General features: G+C 36.7%; 1 protein-coding gene across 3 annotated transcripts; it reads right to left on the reverse strand.

The window, feature by feature from the left end:
• Positions 1–525: 525 nt before the first annotated feature.
• LOC100889159 lies at positions 526–27,581 on the reverse strand. 3 transcript variants are annotated; one of them, XM_030988475.1, is made up of 13 exons: positions 26,900–27,581; positions 24,767–25,042; positions 22,422–22,534; positions 12,086–12,247; positions 10,841–10,987; positions 10,134–10,229; positions 8,651–9,076; positions 7,909–8,028; positions 6,893–7,096; positions 4,049–4,124; positions 3,262–3,420; positions 1,948–2,088; positions 526–1,518 (listed from the first exon to the last, which is right to left on the reverse strand). In XM_030988475.1, the coding sequence occupies exons 2-13, from the start codon at positions 25,022–25,024 to the stop codon at positions 1,450–1,452; spliced, it is 1,971 nt and encodes a 656-aa protein (XP_030844335.1). In that variant the 5' UTR covers positions 25,025–25,042; positions 26,900–27,581; the 3' UTR covers positions 526–1,449. The 3 variants fall into 3 exon arrangements, with proteins under 3 accessions (XP_030844335.1, XP_030844337.1, XP_030844336.1); XM_030988477.1 differs by having other exon boundaries at positions 7,909–8,013; positions 26,900–27,580; XM_030988476.1 differs by having other exon boundaries at positions 7,909–8,025; positions 26,900–27,577.
• Between the last annotated feature and the right edge of the window lie 313 nt (positions 27,582–27,894).

Consider the following 27,894-nt stretch of genomic DNA (forward strand, 5'->3'; position numbering starts at 1 on the left):
TGAAACAAAGAACTTGTACATGATTTTAAGACTGCATAGAATGATCATTTAACACAAGATTTAGGGAGTTAAAATCTGTTTTCTCTTGTAAATTGTAATCAGTTTTAGACACCACAAAACTATAAAGCAATTACACTATCTGCAGAAGGTCACGTTTTTAGAGCATGAAATCTTTCAAAACCTTTCAAGGTCATAAATATGCGTAGGGAGAGGTATTAAAAGACAGCAAAACAATATGTTTACACGTGCATGTACTATATTAGTGTACACTGCATACACTAATATGGCACAAATATATGTATCATTAATGCAGTGCAATGGCTGATATACATGAACAGTTAACAACTGAATTATTCATAACCCTTGTAAATTTGATGACTTTTATGTTTTTTGTTACTCAAGAATGGAAGGTGAACTAGTTGCATTAGTAGTGCCTTTGTTTGATACTTTTAGATGTAAGCTCTGATATGTCACTTTCTCAAGAAACATAAATTGGACAAATCAATTATTCACATAATTCACATACTTAAAAATTACAAAACTAGGTAAGGTATGAATAATTTATTTACTTGTTAACTGTACATGTATATCAGAAATGAAAAAACCTGAAAACCAAAATCAACACTTTTGAGAAAACAAGTTTGTTTGCAAACTGTAACAATAATGGCACCAAGATATCACATTTCCATGAAACAAGCAAAATTAAACTTAATATTAGCCTCTTGTAATACATGATATTCAATTGCTACCACATAAAGAATCATCTCAGATCAGCTATCATATAAAACTTGAGGCTAAGGCAAATACATAAATACAGGCAATTCCTATTCTTATTAAAGAAGAAAATATGTTTAGTAACATTATATCTTAAAGTAAAATTTACTTTTGTTTTACATATTTCTTTTCTGGACGGATATCAATAAGAAACAACTATTGCAAGTGGACAAAATGAATGGCACTATGTATACAGAGGTCACATCACTGGCTTTTATAATTTTCTCCCCATATAAAATACAATTTATACAGATTTAATTGCAAGATAAAGACTATTCTTATATTATACAATTTTGATCGATGGCTCCAATCTTTAATAGTGATAGAACTACGTGTACAAAAAAAATAATCCATTTCAACTTGGATCAAAGCTTATTAGTCTTGGAAGGGATGCCATTTTACAGATAGCTGAGGGAGTACAAATATGTAAGACAATGTATTGATCACGTTGAACCCTGTATTCAAAATGGAAGAACCCTGATCAAAATAGATATGGAACAGCTTCAGACCATACCATTAACTTTTGAAGGGGTGATTTCTCACTGGTAGCTGAGGAAGTACAGTAGAAGACATCATGTAATCTTGTCCTACCCATCTTCAAAATGGAAGAACCCTTATCATCATAGACAAGGTACTGGATTTGACCATACCATTATTTCTGGAAGGGGTGCTTTTTCACTTGAAGCCCAGGAAGTACGGAATGAAGACCAAATACTCTATCTTGTCTATTGACAATGATCCATTCTGAAGAAAAAAAGAAAATACACCAAAATATAACAAGACATATTTATCATGGAGTATAATATCGATTGACTGAACATTAATTGTGGTAATCATGTGTAAGAAGAGTTACATACATGTAAAACATGGTGAAAAATGTTGAATAAAATAATGCAATAAATTTTTACCCATCTTTGTAATCTACTTCAACTGCCCTACATACAATATTCTTGGATACATATCCTATAGAGTAAAGTGCAATCATCCCTAGGAACACCCTCCCACCTTTCATGGACCTTTTATATCAAAGAGCAAAATACATATTTAGACCAAAAAAGAACTACAGCTCTTATAGGCCTACATCTCGTAGACACATTTATAAAAAGAACATAGCAGGTTTCAAAATTGATATGTAATGATAGTCTCAGAAATGTAACAAATAAGTTCATTTACCTTGCCTATGGTGGACAGGATCTCACTGAAGAGCCTGGTGTCGGAGGCTAGGTCCTTGTTCAGTAATGTTCCCAGTAACTCCTGGAAAGAGGCTAGGCTGATGCAGCCAGTCTGTTGTCTGTCCACAGTAGAAAACATCACCTGAAATTTTGTAAAAATAAAAAATATGTAACTAAATGGACGTAAAATAGGAAAGGAATGCTTTCAACTCTGTCAACTTTGAGATCCCTGGAGAGGAGAGAGAGAGAGAGAGAGAGAGAGAGAGAGAGAGAGAGAGAGGAAGAGTGACAGACACAGAAATAAAAGATGGGGTAAATTGGAGAGAGAGAAACAAGTGCCATAATGTTAAATCTAAGTTTAACCCTTTGCCTCAGTGAATCGGAATAGAGAATTCAGTAACAGGTTAAGCTTTAGCACCACCTTGTGTCAATTTCTGCAAGAATCATTAATATTGTGCAGCTATCTTCAGCCATCTCTTGGTAGTGCACTACCTCCTTGGCTTCTGATATGTGTCTTCAATAAAGAGGTTTAAGTTTACTCATGCAGACTATCACTGTGTCTTTATGTCCTGGTGGCAGCGGTGGGATATGAACCTACACAATCAAAATGACTGGTACTATGAGATACAGAGAAAGGGAGTGTGTGTGAGAAAGAGACAGAGAGAGAGAGAAAGAGAGAGGAGGAAGAGCAAGGGAAGAGCGACAGAGAGAGAGAGAGAGAGCGCGCGCTAGACAGAGAGACAGACAAATAGAAAGAGACAGAGAGATAAATATACAGGGTGATATACAGGCAAACATACAGAGCATTAAAGAGATTTGGTAATATTGTTCAGATGAGAGAATATGGTGCTAGGGTTGTGACTTCAATGTTAGATGTACAATTAAAGATAATCTGAAAGTTTGACTGAAAACAGACTATTATTAATGAAAAAGTTGGGAAAAACTGATCTGATCGATTCCTTAATGCTCCCAACTATATTAGCATACTCAATCAAATTTTAGGTTAATGTAAATCACCACAAAGCAATGAATTGGCTCTATATATCTCTGTTTTATGTCTTATTTTCATGGAAAAAAACGATTGGGAAAATTAAAAAATGGTTGGGAGAATTTACTGTTAGAGGGTGTTGCACAGTGACGCCTTCAAAGAAAACCATAAATATCTTTGTGGTTTGAGATTTTTTGGGGGTGAAAAAGAATGTGACACAGAAAGACAGAGAGAAAGGAAAAGTGACAGACAGACAGACAGATACATACACAGAAAGACTGACAAAGGACGAACAGAAAATGAAGTATTGACAATCTTGCTGCTTACCACAAACTGAGTAATATTCTGTTGAAGCATTGACTGGTTGACCTTCTCAAAGGCATCCCTCACAGGACCAGTCAGCTTGGCTAGTCTCTCACACAGGCAGCTGATCGTCACAAACTCCTCCAAACCAAAGAATGTACTTGCACTAACCAGCTCATAAGCCTGGGGAAGAAGACAAGTCAATATATTCAATATGATCATGATATCATTGTGCGTGCAAGAGGCAGATTAGTGCAAGTGTTGAAAAAACAAGACAGTCAATGAGAAAGTTGTGGTTTAATCAAATTTGATCACTAAAACATGGATAATCATCTATACACAAATCAGTCAAGATAAGTGATGCTAACTCTATTCGTTGTGCACAAGAAGATCCAACTCTCTCTCTTTTGCACTTTCATTATGACTAGGTGATCCGACATATATGGTCTGGTAACAAATTGCTTCAAGCTTTATTTTGTCAAAGTGATAGTGTTAGGGTTTGGGAGAGGATTAGGTATAATGTTGAGTCTAGGGTTGAAATATGTAATTTGGTCAGTGTAGGTAACTGATCTCATAGCAATTGTCACTGGAGCATGTGTCATCCAACATATGATATGTAATGTTATCATATTTCGTTTGTTAATTTATAAAGCGTTATGTAACTATTAACTTTTATTATTATATGATTGTTATTAGGAATTTGTTATTAGAATTATGTAATATGTATCATGTATAATATTGTTGTAACTTGTAGGTTAACATATTTCTTTATAAATGTAATATATTTATACAAATATTATAATTTTCTCACCTCTTTGATATATCTCTGTTGAGGTCTTGATAAATTCTCTGGAAACGTAGTCTCAAGTTCCTTGAAGGTTATGTGTCTGAGAAAGACAAATGGACATTCAGATGTAAGTGATAAACTTGAAATACACATCACACTCATGGTGCTCTGTCCAGGGATTATGCATAACGCTTTGATTCTAGTTCACTAAAAGCATGAGGCTTGAGATGTGGTCAACATAACCATTAAGACAAGGACTAAATGACATAACAAACAATGCAGTTTTATCGTATGTATGACCTGTAAAATTCTGTCTCAAACTGAGACAGAAGTTGCTGAGGCAGAACTAGAAAATTGTCTGAAATTTAGGGAGATATGTATTTTCTACAATAATCTGAAGGTTTGATGTTTCATAATGTTCATAAATAATTGAGTCCAAAATACATTTTCTGAGTGTTTTTTCAGTATACATACTCGATATGCCTGTGGGTCATTCCATGTCAAATCACCCAAAAAATCTGAAAATCTTAACCCGACCATTTTTTATTTTGATGAAACTTAGTGTACTTGTTGAGTGTGATCTCACAGCACCAAATCCCAAATTTTAGGTCAATTGGGTGAGGGGCTTGGGAGATACGGCCCACCAAATTTTGAGATTTTTTCAAAAATGGGGGTGGCGGGCCTACCTTTGAACCCTTGTATCTCGGGACCTAATGGGTCAATCTTCACAAAATTTGTATTGTTGGAAAGGGTATTCAATAAGGATTTCAAATCTGCCGCCATTTTGAAAATTCGTACATGTTGGGGTACTTTGACCTCCTGACCTAAGATTTGACCTTGAAATTGACCTTGTGGATCACGTGACCTTGACAACATTTTTCATGAAATGTAATCTCTGACATGTTCACTAAAACATATAAAAGTTTCAGAGATATAATATTTTTGGTTTAGGAGCAATAAGGATTGTAAGTATCCATACTTACAGATATTCACAATAAACCCTATTATAATGTATACAATACATGCAATATGCACAGTACAACATACATCTTCCACATGCTTTTTTGTTCTAGTCATATCCATTCTAAATGTCAGCAGTACTTAAATAGAAATAAAATGACAAGTTCATATAGGCCTAAAGGGTTAACAAGATGTATGGCTTTAGGCCTCTGAGTCTGTTCTAGGATAATTGCCCCCCTGGAAAATTAACCCCCAGGAAATGTCCCCCCCCCCCCCCGAGGACAATTACCCCCCGAGGACTATCACACCCAGAGGACAATTACCCCCCAGAAAATAACTTCCTAGGACAATTTGTCCCCCCCCCCGGGACAATTACCCCCCAGAGAATTACCCCATCCCCCCCCCTGGAAAATTACTCAAGGATAATTACCTCCCCCCAAAAAAATCTGCTTTGATTAAAACCAACTTATTATCAGGATAAACTTCCCCTTCAACTAACAGAGGGGGGGGGGGGGTAGTTGTCCTAGGGGGTAATTGTCCGGGGGGTAATTGTCCGAGGGTGTAATTGTCCGGGGGGTTAATTGTCCTCGGAGGGGGGGGGGGGACAGATTGTTCTAAGAGGTAATTTTCTGGGGGGTAATTGTCCTCTGGGTGTGATAGTCTTCCCCTTCAACTAACAGAGGGGGGGGGGGGGTAGTTGTCCTAGGGGGTAATTGTCCGGGGGGTAATTGTCCGAGGGTGTAATTGTCCGGGGGGTTAATTGTCCTCGGAGGGGGGGGGGACAGATTGTTCTAAGAGGTAATTTTCTGGGGGGTAATTGTCCTCTGGGTGTGATAGTCCTCGGGGGGTAATTGTCCTGGGGGGGGGGACATTTCCAGGGGGGTAATTATCCTAGAACTGACTCAGAGGCCTAAAGCCATACATCCTGTTAACCCTTTAGGCCTATATGAACTTGTCATTTTATTTCTATTCAAGTACCGCTGACATTTAGAATGGATGTGCCTAGAACAAAAAAGCATGTGGAAGATGTATGTTGTACTGTGCATATTGCATGTATTGTATACATTATAATAGGGTTTATTGTGAATATCTGTAAGTATGAATACTTTCAATCCTTATTGCTCCTAAACCAAAAATATTATATCTCTGAAACTTTTATATGTTTAAGTGAACATGTCAGAGATTACATTTCATGAAAAATGTTGTCAAGGTCACGTGATCCACAAGGTCAATTTCAAGGTCAAATCTTAGGTCAGGAGGTCAAAGTACCCCAACATGTACAAATTTTCAAAATGGTGGCAGATTTGGAATCCTTATTGAATACCCTTTCCAACAATACAAATTTTGTGAAGATTGACCCATTAGGTCCCGAGGTCCCGGGTTCAAAGGTAGGCCCGCCACCCCCATTTTTGAAAATATCTCAAAATTTGGTGGGCCGTATCTCCCAAACCCCTCACCCAATTGACCTAAAATTTAAGATTTGGTGCTGTGAGATCACACTCAACAAGTACACTAAGTTTCATCACAATCAAAAATGGTCGGGTTAAAACCATTGGGTGATTTGACATGGAATGACCCCTGTGTCATCTCAGCTCAGTATAACAGAAACTAAAAAATGTTTTTTTTTAATACATTTTTATCACAAATCAAAGCAAACAGCAGAGGTTTTGTATAAATTCTTCAACAAAATATTTGAGTTACCTAGAATTGAGAAAGGAAGAGCCTCAAACAGAATTATGAACATAAATGTACTTCAAAAGTAGCATTGGCTATTTATCTTGACTGACCCAAGCTCCACTGTAGGGCTATCAATTAATACAATCATCCCAAATACTAAAATCGGTTATGTATGGGACAACATAGCCTTGTTCTGTCCGCTAAAAACTAGTAAAAGAATGTTCTGCTTACCCATCTTTATCTGAGTCAAGCTTGGTGAACTTGAGAGCAAGGGCATCCCGCTTCTCATCACTCATGTTAAGATGAAGATCAGCCGACATGAGGGGGTTGCGGGAGGGGGGCTTAGGGGTGTAAGGCTCCTCCAGGACCGGTCCTACAGGGGCACTATCCTCTAGAGGCTCGTCAATGTCCATCTCAGAATCTGGGCGTGGCAAGCTGCAGTGATGAGAGATTTTTTTATTAATATAAAATATAGGAAGATGACAGTAAAGGCCTTAAAAAAAAAAGTTGTATTGCCCTTTAGGTGCCAAAACATGGGGCAGTCGGTCAGAAATCTCTTCTTTAAAAAAAAATATATTTCTCCGTTTTTTCTCCCCCCTTTGGGTTGATGTTTTTCAGTTTTGAATGCTTTAATACATTTTTTTCTAAAAAACGGTAAAAAAAAAGTAAATTAAAAAGCTATCGTAGATTTCAAGATTTTGGGGTCGGTCGCAAAGGGCAAAACAACATCTTTTTTTTTAGGCCTAACTTGAATTTAGCTCACTAAAGGACTTGCTCATATCATTTCATTCTAAGAAGTAATTAAAAACTCACAACCAATGCTTCCCGTCATTTGTCCTACCAAGTAATGAGTAATGATAATGATCATTTCAAAAGTTGAATAGTAACCGATGTTGAATCAAGGAAAATGAATCCACTGGTATCTTTTCTGTATCTTATTTCTCATATTCATTAAAAATCCACTGAATGAGTAATCATTTAACATAGATTGCAAGATCAACCAGCAATTACCTGTGGCCACTGGATCTCATTATCACTTTTATCTTTACTGTAATACCTTAATACCTCAATTCACAAGAAAGCTTTCCATCCATTTCCAAAGGAAATCTTACAATCTGTTTAGTTGTCTCCAATTGCTGCTAAAATATCAAGCAGATGTGGCAAATTTATCATTGGTTTTGACCTGTTCTAATCATGGCATGAATTTCAGATGTCTGACGTAGCAATACAATTTAAGTCCCACATACCTGATGTCATTGGTTTCATCATCGGGCTGGTCTAATGTAATGTGTTCAGGATCATCTACTGGTTCTTCCTGTAGTCTCTCCTCTATCTCCATCCTCTCTTCAGTCCTGTCCTCAGCACTGCTTAGAAAGATTAATCACAATGAAATACTTAGCTAACCAATTTCAAGGGCTAATCTAATCATCAATCTATTTGGGATCTAAAAACTAAGATTTTATGAGACAAGCTGTTTAATCATATTACATTACAGGTAGACCTAAAAAAGAAAGATGTTGTATTGCCCTTTAGGTGCCAAAACATGGGTCGGTCGGTCAAAAATCTTTTTTTTTTCCCTGTCCTCTTTTGGGCTGATATTTCTTAGTTTTGAATGTTTTAAAACAATTTTTTTCTAAAAAACGGTAAAAAAAAAAAATATATATATATATATATTTTTAGGTCGGTCGCAAAGGGCAATACAACATCATTTTTTTAAAGCCTTAGTTTGATCTATTGTCTCACTACTAAATGTATGGAATTACATTGTATCAAACTTCTATTCATTAACCAATGTTTAATTTGAAGGAAAAAAACTTTATTCATCAACGGGTGCTAGAAGTTGAGCAGCTTATATTGTCCATGACACTGTAAGGATCCCCCTCTGTTTTATTTTAGAGGTGGAAAAATTATGTGAAAATTATGGGCTCACTGCTGATGACATTTTCAGAAAGTATTTGCGAAGGTATGAATCGACGTTGCTTTTCCTACCTTTCTGTCACTACGGGTACATCTGCAATCTCCTCTCTAGATCCAACTTTCTTCACCCTCTCCACTCTTTGCCCACCTCCATGTCCGCACTGTGACCTTTGACCTCCAGAAGCTCTCGATCCACGGACAGTCGACCCATCCGCTGTGCTCACTCCCGAGTCATCCTGGCGAAGGTCTCGCCGATTTACTTTCGGTTTAACCGGAGTTCTATGAACAGTGAAAGGCACATGTTGTGGATCAACATCCCGCTCTGTTCTTTGTCTCGCCACTGGGGGCGCTGTAATACTTTGTTTCCTTGGTGTGGCATCTTTAGCCGGTGGTGATGCTTTGTAATTGGATACGCTGGGAGGCGCGGAGCTTGGGAGGGCAGCCTCTTGCTTGATTCTCTCCTGCCATTTCTGCTTGCGGACATTAGTCCCATGCGAACTAGTGAAGAAAATGTGGAGTAAGAGGAAGAGTAATAAGAAGGGAAATAGAAAAGAGAGCAATAAATGTGAAGGGATTAAATCTCTATACACCTGCAGAGAGATTCTCATAATCAGCCTCCTTAATTGGCAAAGAGGATCCCCATTCACCAACCAGAATAATATCATACAAAGCTATATAACACACAGTTACTTATGACACACAGTTACATAAGCAGTAATACATACATGTATGAATTGATAGTGTGTTACATAAATGATTACAGGCTACCATAAGCAATTTATGTCCAAAAGTTATTAACTTATCAGCCACAAAAATTCTAGATCCATATATTCCAATAAAGAAAGCAAATTATTTCACCAGTATTCATGTGTTTAAATTTAAAAAGCCTTTGTCAATCACTCTTGAGCTTTAATTCTACATTTCCATGTAGCTCTTTAACATTGGTGGCAGCGGTGGGATCGATGACTTGTGGATGACCCATTTATACATGACACAGTAAATCACATCAGAGAACTGCTGCAGCAGAATAAAAATCAATTCATGTTCAAATGAATGGCAAGTGAGTGTTTTAATTTTTTTTTAAACGTTGCACACATAAACGCCTCTTTGAATGATGTGTGTGTTACGAGATACAGATTTTTATCACTCCCTACAGTCATATCACTGTATCTTGTGAGTTGTGACATATACTTTTTGATAGGGGTTGCAGGATTAATCTGAAATTATGGAGGCCAATCCTGTATGCTGACTACCTAATTTTCTTTTTCCCTTTTGTTAATATGATTTAATCCAAATTTACAATTTACGATTCATTCACAGTGGAGGAGGCGCGATGGCTCATTGGTAGAGCAGTGCATGGTCTCATACCGGAAGGTCCTGGGTTGAAAACCAAGTCAATGCGCTCGTGCCCTTGGGTAAGGCATTAATCCTCATTACCAAGTCCCTCAGAGAGGTCTTAAAGCCTTTGGTCCCCTGGCTGTTTTCTTAAATGCTTTATTAGAGCAGTCAGGTAAAATAATCCTCATCAATCATCAAACATCAAAACAAATCTTACCTTGGGAAAGTGAGTCCCCTCCCAAGAAATAGTTCCTGTGCCTCTGTAGGTAAGACAGCATTCTTGACCTTATCATACTCTTCCCGCCAATCCAACCTAAAAGAGTTAAATATTAAAGAGGAAGAGGAGTAAAACATAGAATGCCTTCACTAGTGTCCTTTGGCAAGACATTAATGCACATATGCCACTCTCCACCCAGGTGTTGTAAATGGGTACTCAGTCAGAAGATATTGCTTGAATTCACTAATACCGCCTTTCAGATCGATAGGCAGTCTATTCATTTTTCATTCTTTAATGGGCATATTGGTCATGTCAGTGGTAGTTGAAGTGGCTATCTTGACAAAGACGATGTCCAAATATGGCATTGTGTAATTTTAAGCATGACTAGCTTAATTTGTCTTCTACATCTTTGTCTTTAATTGTCTTTAATAAGGAGAATTAGCTAAACATACGTCTTAGGCTTCACTGCTTCACATGCTTTCTACTAACTTAGGATGAGATAAGATTTTACATTCAAACCTGCTTTAGTGACCACCTGTCTACAAAGACCACATTTTTTGTTTCCCTTGAAAATGGTTTCCTATTGAAACATGTACTAAAGTAACCTGTACATAAAGTTCACCTGCCCAGAAAGACCACTTCTTGTCTCCCTTGGGCGGTCTTTATAGACAGGTTTCACTGTATCTGCAAATGGATAGAACACTTACTTGTTTGACAAACCATGGGAGTGACCCCCTATGTGAAGGTCACTGTACTTTTGTCTGTGAAGGGGATGGGCCATGCGCCTCTTTTGACCTCTGACATTGAACAGGCGCTCCTTCTCGGCAAGAAACTTCTCAGGCAAACTCTGTCCCCTAAAACAAACAAGTCGCAGAAGATAAGTTGCATTAATGACAGGTTTATGCACACAATTGAGGCTCCTTCAGATATGAAATGACAAAATAGGATATGTTTGACAATGTAAAATATAATACACTTTACATTTCTGTATCTTATAACACAGAGCTCGATGAATACCCACTACCAGTAGTCTTTTGTTGCATGCAGTTGCCATTCATTTACAGGTAAAAAGAAAAGGTGCTGACTTATTTTTGCTTCATCATATCTTAACAAGCCTTTAGGACAGAAAATGTACAACTTCTTTCATTCTTATCATATTTTGATCAGAGAACATATATAGACCACATATTTTGTTAAATGGTCATAATGTAAGTACTATCACAAGTAAAATCTTACTTTCACCATCTACTCCACTGACGCATATTACTCTTTTATTTGTGACCATAGGAATCATTGAAAGCGAATTGATATGGCTCTCTACTTGTTAAGAGGATATGGAATGGATTCTCAAATTCTCTTTCAACTTCCGCTTTTTATATATCTATCACAAAAACTGTCACAAGAGGAGACAATTCATGGGCTATCTGGAGAAACTAAATGCCTATTTAGTCAGCAGTACCTGTGTAGTTCTAGAAGCTTGAATTCTCACTATCAACTAGCATATCTGATTCTTCTAATCATGACCATATAGGAATGGCTGCGTGTGAATAGAAACAACTCTCTGAATGTTGAGAGCTAGGGAATGAAATGGAGTATGTGCACCTCTTCAAATAATTTTTTTTAATACCAAGCCTTCATTATCCAACAAATAAAATGTCCAAAATTATGACAAAAATTCTGGCCTATTCTGATAATTATGGGTCTGTTTCAGCAGAAACTGTGTTTCTAGATGCTTGAATACTTACTCAACAGGTCTATCTGATTCTTCAACTTGTGACCATAGAAATGGTTGCTCAACTTCTCTCTACTTGTTGAGAGGGAATGGAATATCAATCTTCAAAATATATATTCTCTATACCAGAACTTAGTTATCCAACTAAAAAAATGTCTAAAATGGCAGAAATTCAAGCCTATTCAGAGAATTATGGATCTGTTTCAGCAGGAATACTTACTCTTGAGGCTTATCTGATTCTTCGACTTGTGACCATAGAAACGGCTGCGTGTGAATGGGTACGGCTCTCTGCTTGCTGAGAGGGAATGGAATGGATTTGATGGCAAGAGGGGATTGATCTTTCTTCTTCTGGATTGATACAGATTTCATGAGGGTGGAAGACCTAGAAAGAAAAAAAAAGAAATAAGATAAAAAAAAAAGTTATATATTATTTTTTATTTCTTTATCCACTGTTTGTTTTTAATTTGTTTACATGCTATTCAGTAACAGAATAAGTTTTAAAAAAACAAATGATAATTCTATACTTTTAGGGAACTTATTTTACAAGGCCTTTTGGCCTTATTTTGGTTCCCCTTTTCTTATTTTCATTTGGTTAATTTGATCTCTTTGATACTGTTAACATGTATGATTGCATGTATTTTTTGTTAATGTATAATATTGTAATGATTTATTGTTTTTATATGAAGATGGAAATAAATGAACAAATAAAATGATTTCAGTAAATCCTGCAAACAAATTTTCGTATGAAATCGCACAATACGATACAATGGATAAAATGTACATGATACATGAATACCCTTTGTACATGTTACACAAATCATGGTGATCAGCAAAGTTTAATACTTGCAAAACAATTTTTTCTTTATTTGACTTTTATAAGAAGTTAATAGAAAAATACATGATGTCTCCTACAGGTTAAACTTCCAGGATATGGGTAGACCTCTCATATCTCCACTGTTTCACACACTCTTTCTATCTTCTTCTAATTTCTGTAGTGTGCAGCATTATTTTTGTCTTGTTTTGTCCTGTAATTTTTGTTCTGTCTTGTCCTGTCATGTCTTGTTTATCTTGTCATGTTATGAATTGTTTTGTCATGGAAATGACAAAGGAAATGACAAAAATGAAGGAGAATACTACTAAGAAAGAGTATAAAGAAGAACTGGACAGAGTTGAAACTTATGCCGCGATAGAGAATTTGGTCTTCCTCAACATACCAGAAAAGAACCAAAAGGAAGGAATTAAAGAGGGAAATTATGAAAAAGTTTATGATTACAAAATTACAGTTTATAGAACAGGAAGAGGAGAAGATTGAATACCCTGGTATCAGAGAATTCCTCGTGCTCGGACTGGAACATCATCATTACCAAAACAAATAAAAGCCTGTTACCTTCGTTATTTACAAATAACAAGTTACAATTTACTTATTTAGCTTTAATTAATTCTGCCTGTCCTATGTATGTGTGTATGTCTCAGTTAATGCAATGTCTATATTTTACTTTTAATTAATGAAGATTTTACTTTGGGGTTTGTAGAAAAAAGGGAACAGCCTAGATAGGCCAATGGCCTTTCCTGGTCCCTCACATCCCTACTCTACCCATTGATTATTTGTTAGTGTAACTGTTGTTGTTGTATTTGTTCTTATCATATTTTATATACATTGCATTTTATATTATTGTATTTCAATGTTATATTGTTGTAAGTTTTTTATTGGAAGTAAAATTAAATGAACTTGAGCTTGAACTTTAACTTGAACTTAAAGGTAGCGGTTCAACAAAGGGCTAAATTTTTGAAAGGGTTCAAAGATCTATATATCAGACGATCTTTCAAAACGGGTGAGAATGATCAGGCGGAGCCAAGTTACTGCTTTGAAGACATCGAGGAACGCGGGGAAACTTGCTAAATTTTCAAAAGTTGAACCAACAAAGCTCTTCATTGACCATGTTTGGATGCCAAAGAAAGATCAGCCAAGGTTTAATTGTGGAAAAGTTCGTGGAAAAAAAGGGAATTAACACAGAGGACCCGGGACCAGTCCACTCCGGAGATGGCGATAAGAGAGGTGCACAGCTAGGATACACCCGTGGCAGTAAGACCAAAGTCACCCAGGGTACTAGCGATGGAGACGCGGATACCCAGTGACAGTTGACAGACATACAGCAAGCGTCAGTAGGAAATTTTCCAATAATTATCGCTACAGCAAATGAATAATCGTTTGTCACGGAGCAATTCAAAGATTTCTGTGTGCATAAAATAGCAAAACTTTTTAACCAAGCCCCTAGCTTATTAGATAGCATAGGGAAATGTGATACAAAAAGATGCGTCCAGAAAGCAAAACGCAAAATTTTTGAAAATAATAATGTTATCACATTCTTTTAATTTTGTCAGCTCTTTAATTTTTGTTTTTCCTTTTTTTTCATTGCTTTCTACTTTAGTTTGGCTTTTATTGTGAACTCATTACTACTTCATTAGTTTTGGACATTACTTCAATAGTTTTTAGACACAGTCATGGTATATTGCAACCTGAATCGACGATTTTGCCTCCTCTCTTTTGCACTGGTGTGCTGGATATACATAGCATTCGTGCATGTATGTCACTCAACGTACGCGTTGGAGATTGGCGAACTCGCCATGGATCGCACCATGCCCGTCAAACCTGCATCCGTGGATGCGCTTCGTACGCCAACGAGGATCACGTATAGCACTGCGGATCTCTACAAGCTACGAAAGCACAAAGTGAAACCCTCCCCTTCCATGGTTAGAGCAGCAAAAGAAAGTGGTGTTTACAAGGTACGTGGGTGTAGAAGCGGTCGAAAGATATAACGTAATATTCAAGTGCAAATTATATCACGTCACAGACAGTGTTTGAGCCAATCTCACTATCGAAAGTTTCCTTGCAACCTGCATCCAATTCACATAACTAACTCCACTCAATTGCCATTACCAACCATTCTACTCTCCAATGTACGCTCTATGAAGAACAAAATTGATGATTTAAACAGTTCACTGATAGTGAATAAATGTGATATAGCTGTTATCACCGAAACTTGGCTCCAAGATAACATTCCTTCTGGTTCACTAGATATACCAGGCTATGACTTATTTCGTAATGATAGAATTGGACGTGTGGGGGGTGGTGTTGCTGCGTATATTCGTTCTGACATCAAAACTGAAACAATTGAGTTCCTGCATGACCCAGATTTTGAGATTCTTTGGTTAAAATTGACGGTATCACGAAAACACGTTATCTTCATTGCTGTGGTTTATTATCCTCCCCAGTCTGGAAGAGTTTTTGAACAGCGTATAATTGACAAGTTGATTTTCTCATTCGATACTATTAAGACGCAACACCCTAATAGCTACTCGATCATCTTGGGTGACTTCAATGATCTTGATACCTCTCCACTGTGCAACAATCTCCTACTTAAACAAATAGTCACCTTACCGATGAGAGGAGATAACATTCTTGACAAGGTTTTCACAGATTTATTTGACTATTACAATACTCCAATTGTGATTAATCCTATTTCTAACAGTGATCACAAGACAGTGATTGTCAAAGCCTGTGCTTCGATCCCAAAGGAGACTTCCAGAGCAGTCACATTCCGTCCCTTTCGTGAGTCCAGTGTTCGCGCTTTTGGAGATGAGATCACCTCTACCAACTGGAGCCATCTCTTAGAGCATCCTGGTGTCAACGAGATGGCTGCTGATCTTCAAGAATCTCTCTCTGAATTGTATCATCTGCATTTTTCTATCATCTCCATAATTCGCAAGGCAGATGATAAGCCCTGGATCACCAAGCGAATCCTGTCTCTCATCAAAGAAAGGCAAGCAGCCTTTGATTCCAATAACATGGCACGTTATAAGAGCCTTCGCAATCAAGTTAAGCGTGAAGTCCAGGTACGTAAAGCTGCTTTCTATTCCAACAAGGTGAAAGATCTTCGGAAATGTCATCCAAGTAATTGGCATCAACAAATACGCAAGATCACCGGGATGAAAAAGAAGTCTACTGTTCTACCTGGTAGTGAAATGTGCTTATCTGAGCAAGCAAGTTTCATCAATAACCATTTCGCAGGAATTTGTTGTCAATTACCTCCGCTCGAAAGATCTTCTCTACCGGCTTTCTTGCCTGCTTCACATCCTCCTCCCAGCATTGAAGCTTATCAAGTGTATCGTGAACTGTGCAAACTCAAACCATCTAAATCCACACACCATGATGACCTACCCACTAGACTTATCTGTGAATTCGCTCCTGAGATAGCAGGTCCTTTGACTATGGTCTTTAATAAATGTTTAGAAACTGGGAATTTTCCGGATTGTTGGAAGGTTTCAGACATTGTTCCAATCCCTAAGAATACACCATGTAATACTGTTGACCAACTAAGACCAATATCACTCACCCCTACCTTTGCAAAGGTTTTTGAAGCATTTCTCACTAAATGGTTATATCAAGACATTATGAGCAAAATTGATAGTCAACAGTTCGGTAATATGAAAGGATCATCAACCTCTCACTATTTAATAAGTATGATCGATTCGATCTTGAAAGGTCTTGACAAACCTGGTTATGTTGCCTCAGTCTGTACTATTGATTATGCTAAGGCATTTGATCACATCAATCACAATGTGCTGATTGAGAAGTTGTTTGATTTAGGTACTGATCCAAATACTATCCTTCTCTTGTGTAGCTACTTGGAGAACAGATCTCACTGTGTACGTTTAGGATCTACCTTTAGTGGGCCCCTGCCTGTTACATGTGGAGTACCGCAAGGTACAAGGCTCGGTCCCATTCTTTTCCTAATCATGATAAATGATGTTGCAACCTCTACTCCTCTGAGATGGAAATATGTTGATGATTTGAGTGTCGCTGAAATCAGACACAAATCTCAACCCTCCGTATTGCAAGATCATTTATCTTTGATCACCGAGTGTTCTGTTGATAATCAGATGACCCCTATAAGCCTGAGAAGTGTAAAGTATTGCATATCTCTTTCCTTCGGAACCAGATTGTTATGCCCGAAGTTAGCATCAGTGACTCTGTCCTTCAGCCTACTGAGTTTGTTAAGTTATTGGGAGTGCACTTACAGTCTGATATGAAATGGGATAGACAAGTCGAGAATGCTGTCAAACAAGCATCACGACGTTTTTACATCCTTTGTGTTCTTAGAAAACACAAAGCTCCACTAGAGGATTTGGTTGCTATTTATATTATGTATATTAGACCGTTAGTTGAATATGCCTCCCCAGTGTGGTCATCATCTATTACTGCCAATCAGTCGAACAAGATCGAACGAGTCCAAAAAAGATCTTGCCGTATCATTTTGGGATATAATTATGTTGATTACCTTCACGCCCTTCAAGTTTTACAGATTCCATCCCTTGCAGATAGACGACAACAATTGTTCATAAATTTTGTTAAATCACTCTTGCAATCCAGACATTCTTCCATGCTCCCTCCACGTAGGGATTCCTTACCAAATTTTCGCCAGTTAAGAAACAGTGACCCTCTTTGCCAACCAACATGCCGTACATCCAGATACCAAAATTCTTTTATACCACAGGCAGTGAAGGTAATCAACATGATGAAACTTGTGTAAATCTACCAATTTCTAATTTCCTTTCTGATGTTTTCCCCTCTCTTTCTCAAATTCTTCTCTTTTCCTCCTCCTTCTTCTTCCATTCTTCTTTGGTAGATTACACATGTTTCTTTTTCCTTTATGTACATGTATTTCATAATTCTTGCAATAATGTCTATTGTCTACAATGTTTAGATACTTTCTCATTTTACAGAGTCTACAGATTTTATTGATATTTCCCTAACTTTCTTCCTATCTCCTTCTCTCTCTCTCTCTCCTCTCTCTCTCTCTCCCCCTTTCTCTTTTCCTATTTCTCTCCATCTGTTTTTACTCTCTTCTCTTTCTATGCTCTCTTGGGAATTTCTTTATTGTATGTTTCATGTATTTCGGGTTAATTGCAATGATGTCTACAATGTTGAATACCTGGACTGTTTTTACAGATTCTACAGATTGTATGTTACATGTATCTCAGATTAATTACAATGCCTATAATGCTTGGATACTTGGGCTGTTTTTACAGAGTCTACAGTTGGTATTGATATTTCCCTAACTCTCTTCCTATCCCCTTCCTTCTCTATCTCTCTCTCTCTCTCTCTTTCTCTCTCTCTCTCTCTCTCTCCCTCTTTCTCCTTTTCTTTTCTTCCCTCTCTCCCCTATCTTACTCTTTTCTCTCTCTATGCTCTCTTGGGAATTTCTTTATTGTATGTTTCATGTATTTCGGGTTAATTGCAATGATGTCTACAATGTTGAATACCTGGACTGTTTTTTACAAATTCTACAGATGGTATTGATATTTCCCTAACTTTCTTCCTATCCTCTTCCTTCTCTCTTTCTCTCTCTCTCTCCCTCTCTCCTCTCCTTTCTTATTTTCTCCCTCTCTCTTCCTCTATCTTACTCTATTCTCTTACTATGCTCTCTTGGGAATTTCTTTATTGTATGTTACTTGTACCTTCTCAATACTTTAAATTTAAAAAATTATTCTTTAGCTGACATATTCCCCTCTTTTCACTATTGATCTTTTTTAAACCCAGTCTTATGCATTTTAATTTTCTTTTATTGGACTCTCGGTCTGTACCTGATTTAGATTTTGCACAGCTCGAGAGCCCTCTTTTGACGTAATTGTAATGATGTACACTTATTGTTTATATGTCCTTTTTGCAATATTTATTGATAATAGTTTAGTTATTTGATATTTTAACTTATGTAACTTATGTATTTATTCATTACTACTATTTTATTATGTATATTTGATTTAAATTATATTTTTGTACCCAAGACAGTTGTCAGTCTTTGGACTGTTTGCTCTTGGTTTTTGATGTTTTGATTTCAATAAAATCCTATATATATCGTACTCTTATAATCAATAATTTTTATTTCGTCAATACAGTTGTTATTTTTGCAAATTTTTTTATTTTCACTTGTAAAATGCAAAACGTTATTCCACTATTTCCTTTTTTTCAACGAGTTCTCAAACATTTAGAAAATATGGAACGTATAATTGCTTTCAAGAAAAATCGTCTCGATCTTCATGATAAGAAATGGCAGATATTTTGTTAACTTTTTTTGTATTGCTGATGAGTTAATAATTACACTATATTTTGTATTATATATATTCTATGTCTATACGAACATGTTATTATTACTATTATTATTATCATGTACTGTTATTATTATGAATGAGATTTGTTTTCAATAAATATTTTGTGAATTCACAAACATCACCAAATATGTCGTATTTATGTTCCGGATACTTCTTTTTTCATATCAATACATTTCGCTATAAAGCTACTTTAATCATGTTAACCATAGGTTTACTACCAATGTTTCAAAGAAACACTCACAGCTCAACAATTTAAGAAGTATATTATCTACCTTGACTGAAAAACATATTATTAACCACATCGTCGCTGTTTTCACAAAGTGACGGTAGTGAACAAAAATTGCATTCACTTTGCCTGATGATTTTCCTCACTACCGTCACTTCGTGAAAATAGGGACGGAATGTACCCCTACTGATTTTTCTTGTATATTTCATGTATTTAATTGTTTATTTCTGTGCTCGTTTGTTGACATGATTTGTAACTGTTTCAAATGTGTGTGGAGCCCTTTGAAAACTAACTAAAGTTGAAAGGGTAATCCACCCCTATGTGGAATTAATAAAACAAAATTTGTATCATTATTTTTTAAACGTTCATAGATATTTCTAACGGACAGAGCAGCTAGTAGCAGGTAAAGGCATACTGTATGTATTGAATTGACCTTTTCCATGCAATAGTCTCAAGATATATTTGAAAATGTGCTTGCATGCATATAAATGGGTTGAATAAACTTTTATGAATGCATGTGTATTACAAACTGGCTTCTCTCCAAATTTGCTTTATGAATATAAACGCAACAATAGGCATACAAATGAATTGAAGGAAACAACAAAAAGCTACAGAAACACTTCAAAGAACTTGTTACACTGCTTGCCTAAACAAGCTAGGTTAAACAGGTTCCTTCTTTCAAAGTCTGCTCAACAGCATAGGCAACTCTAAGAAAATCATTGATTTTTCTGGAAAGTACTGGCCTCACATAGTCTAGTAGTTCAGACCATAAAAACAAACAGTCCTCCACAATATATCATTCATGAAAGGTTTATATCCCAGTGTATTTAGTTTACTTCTAACCAAAATTGATTTTACCCTGTTTGATAGAGGTTTATACTGATTTTATTTTTAATTAAATGTTTCATGATCTAATCTTGATCTAACATACTGTCATACAAAAGTACTATAGGCAGAGAATATTCAGGCCAAAACAACAAACTGGAATCGAATATTGATAACAAATCTACTGGAATTATCAAATTTTTACGTTTGAAAGCAAATAATAATCTTTTCAACAATCCATGATTGGTGAATTCAATATTACTAAAGAAAAGAAGAAAGTGGAATATATCCTCATATGAATCAAGGCCTGAAAGCAAAGACTACTTATTAATTACAAGTACCTAAGTAGCAGGTGAGGTCGTTATGTAATACCCAAACAAATGAATTGATGCCATGTTTACAATCCATTGTAATGAATAGGTCTGAATAGTGGACACCAGGTATGAGTCAATATCAAAATGCCAGAGAATGAAGTAGATACAGGATATATTGAAGGGCCATTTAAATGGCCCCCAAAAAACAAAAAAACATATATATACTGGATGAACCTGTAAATAATTATCAGTGTTTGCTATAACATGTACATCAGTTGTTTGAGGGGATGACCTAGTTAAGTATTTGTTCTTTATCCCCTCCACTTCATTTGATTGTACATGTATCATTTTGTAAACTTTTATTTCATGTTTTGTGGAAATAATTTCATTCAAATTTAATTTTAAAATTCAGGTGTTTTCGTTAATAGTGCGCATGGAAGATTCACATAACCAAAGAGTGGACAATTCACTTTTGTTTTGAGAACATGCATTTATACTGGAGGAACCACAAACTACAAGCACTGCTTTTTAGTGGATTCCCCCCCCCCCCCCCCATTTCTTCAGAAATTAAGAATTTCTTGTAATAATTTTATAATGTGCAAAGTTTATTTGTATAGTTTCTTGAAAAAATTAATTATGTATGAAATAAAATGTAATATCTCTGTTTATCTTTCTGTTGGAAATGAAATAAATATGAATATGAATATACTGCAAAAAGCATGCAGTTGAGTTTTGGCTACATTTTAAAATACACACACCCCGAGAGGTTGGTTTTTAAATAGTGTTAATAGGTAGTTCCCTAGCAACTTGCGATAAAATGATGAAACTCTAGATAATGACAAAAGCCCAGGGTTTCAGCTTGCAGTGTAAAGTAAATGATCTTATAGTGTTGGTTTGACACAAGGCCATTGAGAGTGAAACTAAACATAGCCCTAAAAATGTGTAAGGCGTAAGAACAGAATGCTAATACAGGTTTCTGTTTGTTAAGGAGTGTATTAACATTAATCTTGGACTCTTCTCTTCCGAGCTGTCCAGTCACCGTGGGAGACGGTTTTAAAGCTGTCCTAACAATCCTAGTCACTTTAACACCTTGCTCCTAAGATGTGGCATATTTGAACAAGTTTTCAGACTGATTTTAAATGTAACATCTTCATTTGCCGGAAGGCCAACGTATCAGAAGGGAAGGGTAGTCAGTGTGAAAACACACCATAGACATTTTGGACCCTTTTAACTGATTTTTAATTGATTTTTATAGCATTCAGATTAGCCAAAAAACATTTCTGTAATTTCTGGCATGATAATGTTCAATTATTTTCACTACCCAAAGGTATAGCTTGATCTCTGTCTAACCCTGAAGCTACACATACATTGTCAATGAGACAGGCAGACAGCTATATTATCGTTGGCGTTATTTTGAACAGACAAATCTGTACAGTAATGTATATGACGGATTCATCTGTTCATAATAACGCCAACGATATGATAGGGAGCATGATCTTGTTTGATTAGTTTTTTTCCTCTCTCTTTCTGTCTGTCTCAATCGGTCCCTCCCTCCCGTCCGCTCTCTCAATATCAGTCAAGCAGACTCTCCTTGTTTGAGTATTGAGTCACATTTGTTCTCACTCCAGACTCGTCACTCCAAACTCAACCATGAATATGGAAGTGGTATGAGATGCTCTAACCACTCCAAGTATGAAAGGTACATTATTATGTAACATGAATTTGGATGTATAACACAACAGCAGTTCTAGCTCTAGATTTACTCTGGACTAGATGATATTTGAATTTATGAAAGGGGCACAAAATGGTGTAAGCACTGTTTTTTTTTATACGGGAGCTCTTGGCTGATTTGCTTTTAAATTTATACTGACATTGGATTTAATAAGAATCATTTTTATAAATATTTTCTACCAGCCTAGTTGTTCTTATCTCCTTTGGAGGTTTCAGGAGCTAAATCCCGCACAGCTTTCATGAACCTTTTTATTCTTTTTTCACTGGTTAACTTGTTAGATGATCCTTACCTGAAATTACAAGCCTGATAGGGAAGAGAGTCTTTCACATTAAACCTACTGGCCAGTTGATCACGGTCAGGATCCGGTGGTGTTCCAGAGCGCTTGTAACGAGATCTCCGCACCTTAGAGTATGAATAAACAATTACGTTTAAATATATTCAGTTATATATGACCAAATTTTCAGATACACAGTACATTACTACATTGTATTTGAGCATGAAAAAAAAAGAAAAAAGACAAAGCTAGTCAACATTGGTCCCGTTCAATAATTAAACCATAATTTATGGCAATAAATCATTATTAAGAATAATCACAGAACCGGAAAGAATTTTTTGTTTGGTTTGCACTAATATAGAAAATCTTCATACCTCATAAAACCAATACACCACATTTCAAATACTGGAAAATAAACATTTAATCTTGATCTTTAACAATATTTTCAGTAGAATAACAGGAGCTCCCAGAACTGAAAGAAATCCTGATATCTTCATACATTTCATCCATATTTTAATCAGTAGGCCTATTCCTCGAAGAGAAGAGCCAAGTTCTTGTAACTGCCCCAAATGAAGTGCAAATTTTCCAAACAGAGGTAACCTTGAAAATAGTTTCATAACGCTATTAACCCATTAAATACTTAATCCTCACATTCCCATAGGCTTTAATACAGGAGCCACTTGCTTCCAGTAAGCAATGGGTTAACATGCTATGGTGATGACTCCCCATGTTCAACAATAACTTCATACAAACAGAAAAATAAACTGTAACAATCAAAAGAGAAAATAAAGTTCTGCAGAGCAGTGTATATAATATTCCAATCTTCCTCAAATGCTGAAACTTTGAAATTCTAAACACACATCTCATAGAAATTCATAAGTAAGAGGCACAATAACAAAGGGTAAGATGAGCTAGGTCATATCCACTACTAACAAGACCCTTGCAATAATACACTGCATTATTTGAAAGAACAGTGACCAAGTACCAATGAAGCCGATAAACCAAGGAAAGTGTACCTTAAAATATCCAGAAAGTGAGGCGGGTGAACTTACTGACAGCATCAAAGGTACACGTAGCCCATCATAACCACACAACCATATTTTTCAGTGCAAATAGAGTACCAAAGCTGTGACATCATACAAATCCATTTTTAGAATTTCTCAATTTGAACTTCATTTTCCGAAAGAGCATGAAAAGTAATGTCCAAATGTCGAAAGACTCGAAAACCAATTGAATATTGAAGAATTGGCTGAGATATGACCATCTGAATAAACAGATTTTGCTCTGGTTCATAACATTATGAACAAGAGAAAAATAACACTGAGTTACTATAGGAAATCTATTTATTCAGATGGTCATATCTCAGCCAATTCTTAACATATTCAATTGGTTTTTGACATTTGGACATTATTTTTGATGCTCCTTCGGAAAATGAAGTTCAAATTGAGAAATTCTAAAATATATTTTTTGGATGACGTCACACCTCGCCACTCCATATAGAGTAAAGCACTGCTATATTTTTCACCCTGCTTCCTTCAAAATGACTGTTACCTGTTCAAAGTGCAACTGGCAGCTCACTTCATTTGGGCCGTACTAAACGTAGGGAAAGCAATATTTCATGTAGTTCATAGAAATACCGCAAACAGAAACATAATTCCTAAAGGTTAAACTCGTAATATCCAAGTTTCATTACATTCTTTATGTTTGCAATGAGCAGATTCTATATGTATGGCCTTATTTTATCTTGGATTTCCATCATTACCTGGATAGATACAAGTATTAGTATGGTTAAGAAATTAGAATCCTAAACCCATTTCTTTACCAGTGTCCTGTTCTCTGATCTGTATTTTAGATCTTTATTGACATTCTAAAAACTTAAATAAATTTAAAAAATTCTTTATTTCATTGAAATTTATTCTCGAGCTCAGCTCATAAACTTGGGCTCATTATGTATCCAATTAATTTGGCAATTTTAAGCCAAACTTGGGTTTGTGAAACCTGAAATATCAGGGGCGTATGGGCAAATTTCTGCAAGTGGGCCTGACGCATAATTCACCCAAATTTCAACTTTTCTTATTCTAAAATTTCCATGGGCAAGAAAAAGTTGCATTTTTTTGTAGTGAAAATTACAGAAATGACGTATTCAGGTAACCCACTGCCCATATTTCAGGATATTAAAAATGACTAATGACCCACACTCGTTAGATATTCATACCTCAGTCAAACCAGGAAGGTGAGACTATATTAAAAAAATGACAGATTGTTAGCCGTTTGAGGTAATGTTAATCTTTTGTTAATCCGGAATTAGTCTCGTTCGTGTGACTGGGGTTATTAGTACTTGAAGTGAAGGAAAAACTTACCAGGGGAAGACTGGGTTTTAACGCTTTATCATTGTCCCTCCCAGAAGGGGGAGCCAACTCCTCCCTGGGTTGGAGTAGTCTGGGCAGCTCTAGTGAAGCCTTGCTGTTGGAGGAGAGAGATTCCATTTCCTTGGAGGGGGAGGACAAGGTGTCATCTGGGAGGGAAGGAAGAGTTGCCCCTCCACTGGCTCCAGTGATGAGTGGAAATTTCTGCTTGTTGGGGTCGGAGGTCATCACATCGCCAGAATGGCCTTTCATTTTTTACACTGACATCAACTGAAAATGAACAAAAACAATCAAGAGAAACTCAAATTATAAAATTTTGAAAATTCACGATATGTAAGCTAGCTAATTGGCAAATGTAGTGGCATGAAAAGAAGTTTGGAACGAAAAAGACATAATAGTTAGTGATGTTTGTAATTCAAAGGTCTGTTTTTACATATATCTTAATGAAAGTATAGGTATTAGGTAACAATTAGAAGCCAACGTGAGATAGTAAGTACCTGTATTTACCAGCTCTATATCCTGATTCCTCCCTAATGATGTGCTGAAATTATGATTTCAAAACATTATGCAATTTTGCGTTCCGTATGCGTTTTTTAGAGTTGTTACATTTCTCAGTAAACTGTCTAAATGAGAGAAAAAAGAAACTATGAAGCTCTCGCAAAATCCACAAACATTCAATGCACATTCAGCATTTTGATCAAAATGATTGATTAATCGAAATAACAGTCTTCTTTTTCCTCTTTGAAACGTGTCAACAGACTAATTGTAAGTCCATATAGAGAGTCTGCATTGTGTGTTAACGTGCCCCTTCCCTTGTTCATAGACGCAGGTTATGTTAAGTGGAAAACACTCCATCCCTCGGATAGGACGTCAAATGGAGGCCCCGTGTACAGGAGAGTCACCACCCTTGCAGGTTAAGAACCCATTGCACTATTCGTATAAGAGTAGGGGAAAACCCTGGTGTAATGGTCCACTTGCACATCCCAAAATCCAAATCAGGCCGAGTATACGGCATCTGCAAGAATCTTCAGTATTGAAGGAGGCAGATTATCTTGAAGAAGAAGAAGGGATCAAATATTCCTCTTAAAATGTCATATTCCTAAAAGACTAACAGACTATTGCTGAAAATTTAAAAAACTGATGACAATGAATATTCTTATCATTTTTATCATCATCCTCGTCATTATTATTGTATTATTATTATAACGATATCAATAAAAATAATAACACAATCATTACTATCATGATTGGTCATCATCATCATTACCACACCCACCACCATCATCATTACTACCACCACCACCATCATCATTACTACCACCATCATCATTACTACCACCACCACCATCATCATTACCACACCCACCACCATCATTACTACCACCACCACCATCATTACCACACCCACCACCATCATCATTACTACCACCACCACCATCATCATTACTACCACCATCATCATTACTACCACCACCACCATCATCATTACCACACCCACCACCATCATCATTACTACCACCACCACCATCATCATTACTACCACCATCATCATTACTACCACCACCACCATCATCATTACCACACCCACCACCATCATCATTACCACACCCACCACCATCATTACTACCACCACCACCATCATTACCACACCCACCACCATCATCATTACTACCACCACCACCATCATCATTACTACCACCATCATCATTACTACCACCACCACCATCATCATCACACCCACCACCATCATTACTACCACCACCACCACCATCATTACTACCACCACCACCATCATCATTACTACCACCACCACCATCATCATTACCACCACCACCACCATCATCATCAGCTACATACAGCAATATTTGCAAGTCACACCTTTCACTTTAGAATCATTGGTAATCTTCCCAAACGCAAACGTCAAATATTATTAGAATAGTACATCCAATCTCATGATAAGACATAACATCCGCATAAATCTAGATTTCTTTCCTCTCAATCCTCTTCATTCCAAGATGCTCGTTCCAACATCATCTCATCATATTTGTCTAATATATGTTGTAAATGATCTAACGGGACTACTACTTTCTACGAAACCCAAACCAAACCAATGAGAAATCCACTCACCAAAAACATGAAGCCGAAATCCACCTCGGTCGCTGCTGGCCAGGAAATGTTACATTCCATGGCAATCAAACTTTCAGCTGATCTGAGAGATCGCCAAGTCCTTGTGTCATTCTAAAGATCTGGCAATTAATCTGTAATTAATCTGTTTTCAAAGTGATTAAGGAGCCTTCGTCTAAGGACTTCGGCAAACACTCAGTTGTAAATACAAGCGTGCGTGCACTGCAAAGACTGGGCTTATGATCTGCGCAAGAGCTGCCAACACTGGTGCGGGCGTAGTTTTGCTGCAGATGAATGCACCTGCAACAGCTCTCATGCTCAACCCCCTACTACACCTGTGCGAAACAATCCGAAACGGGTGCAAGCATTTACCCCAGGCCCAGACCCTGTCAAAAAACCGTCCACACAAAAGTTGACCGATATTTCTACACCCCTATCTAGCTGTTATATCTCTGTTTGTTTTAATGGATAATGTATATAAGTATCATAATCATAGTTGGTCATAAATTATCCTGAATCATATTTTGGAGGGCTAAGAGTTGCAAAGTTCATTTATAACTTTACGGACTTTGGACTCGATTGGAGCGATAGTAGCTTAGGGTAGTCATAGCAACTGCAGTCGAGAGATGGCGCTCGACTACTGGTAGCGTCGTAGATGAATGACTGATTGCCAGTTGCCTCGCTTTTGCTTGTCAAAAAAAAAATCACATAATTATAATTACCCCGATTCATCTTCTCGCTTATTTCCCAATTCCCATAACTTCAGCATATCGTAATTTACAATAGTTTTACACTTAGCTGACAACTAAAATGAAATACAATGTTCACTGAATATTGCATTGCTCTTCCTGTGCCTCCCCCCTCTCTCTCTCTCTCTCTCTTTCTCTCTCTCTCTCTCTCTCTCCATATATATCTCTCACTTTCTTTCTCTGTCTCTGTCTCTCTGTCTCTCTTAACTCTTTTTCTTTCTATTATAGTTTATTTTTTTCTCTATAAAT

Source organism: Strongylocentrotus purpuratus, unplaced genomic scaffold (assembly GCF_000002235.5).
Source record: "Strongylocentrotus purpuratus isolate Spur 01 unplaced genomic scaffold, Spur_5.0 spur5_scaffold_17, whole genome shotgun sequence".
NCBI lineage: Eukaryota > Metazoa > Echinodermata > Echinoidea > Camarodonta > Strongylocentrotidae > Strongylocentrotus > Strongylocentrotus purpuratus.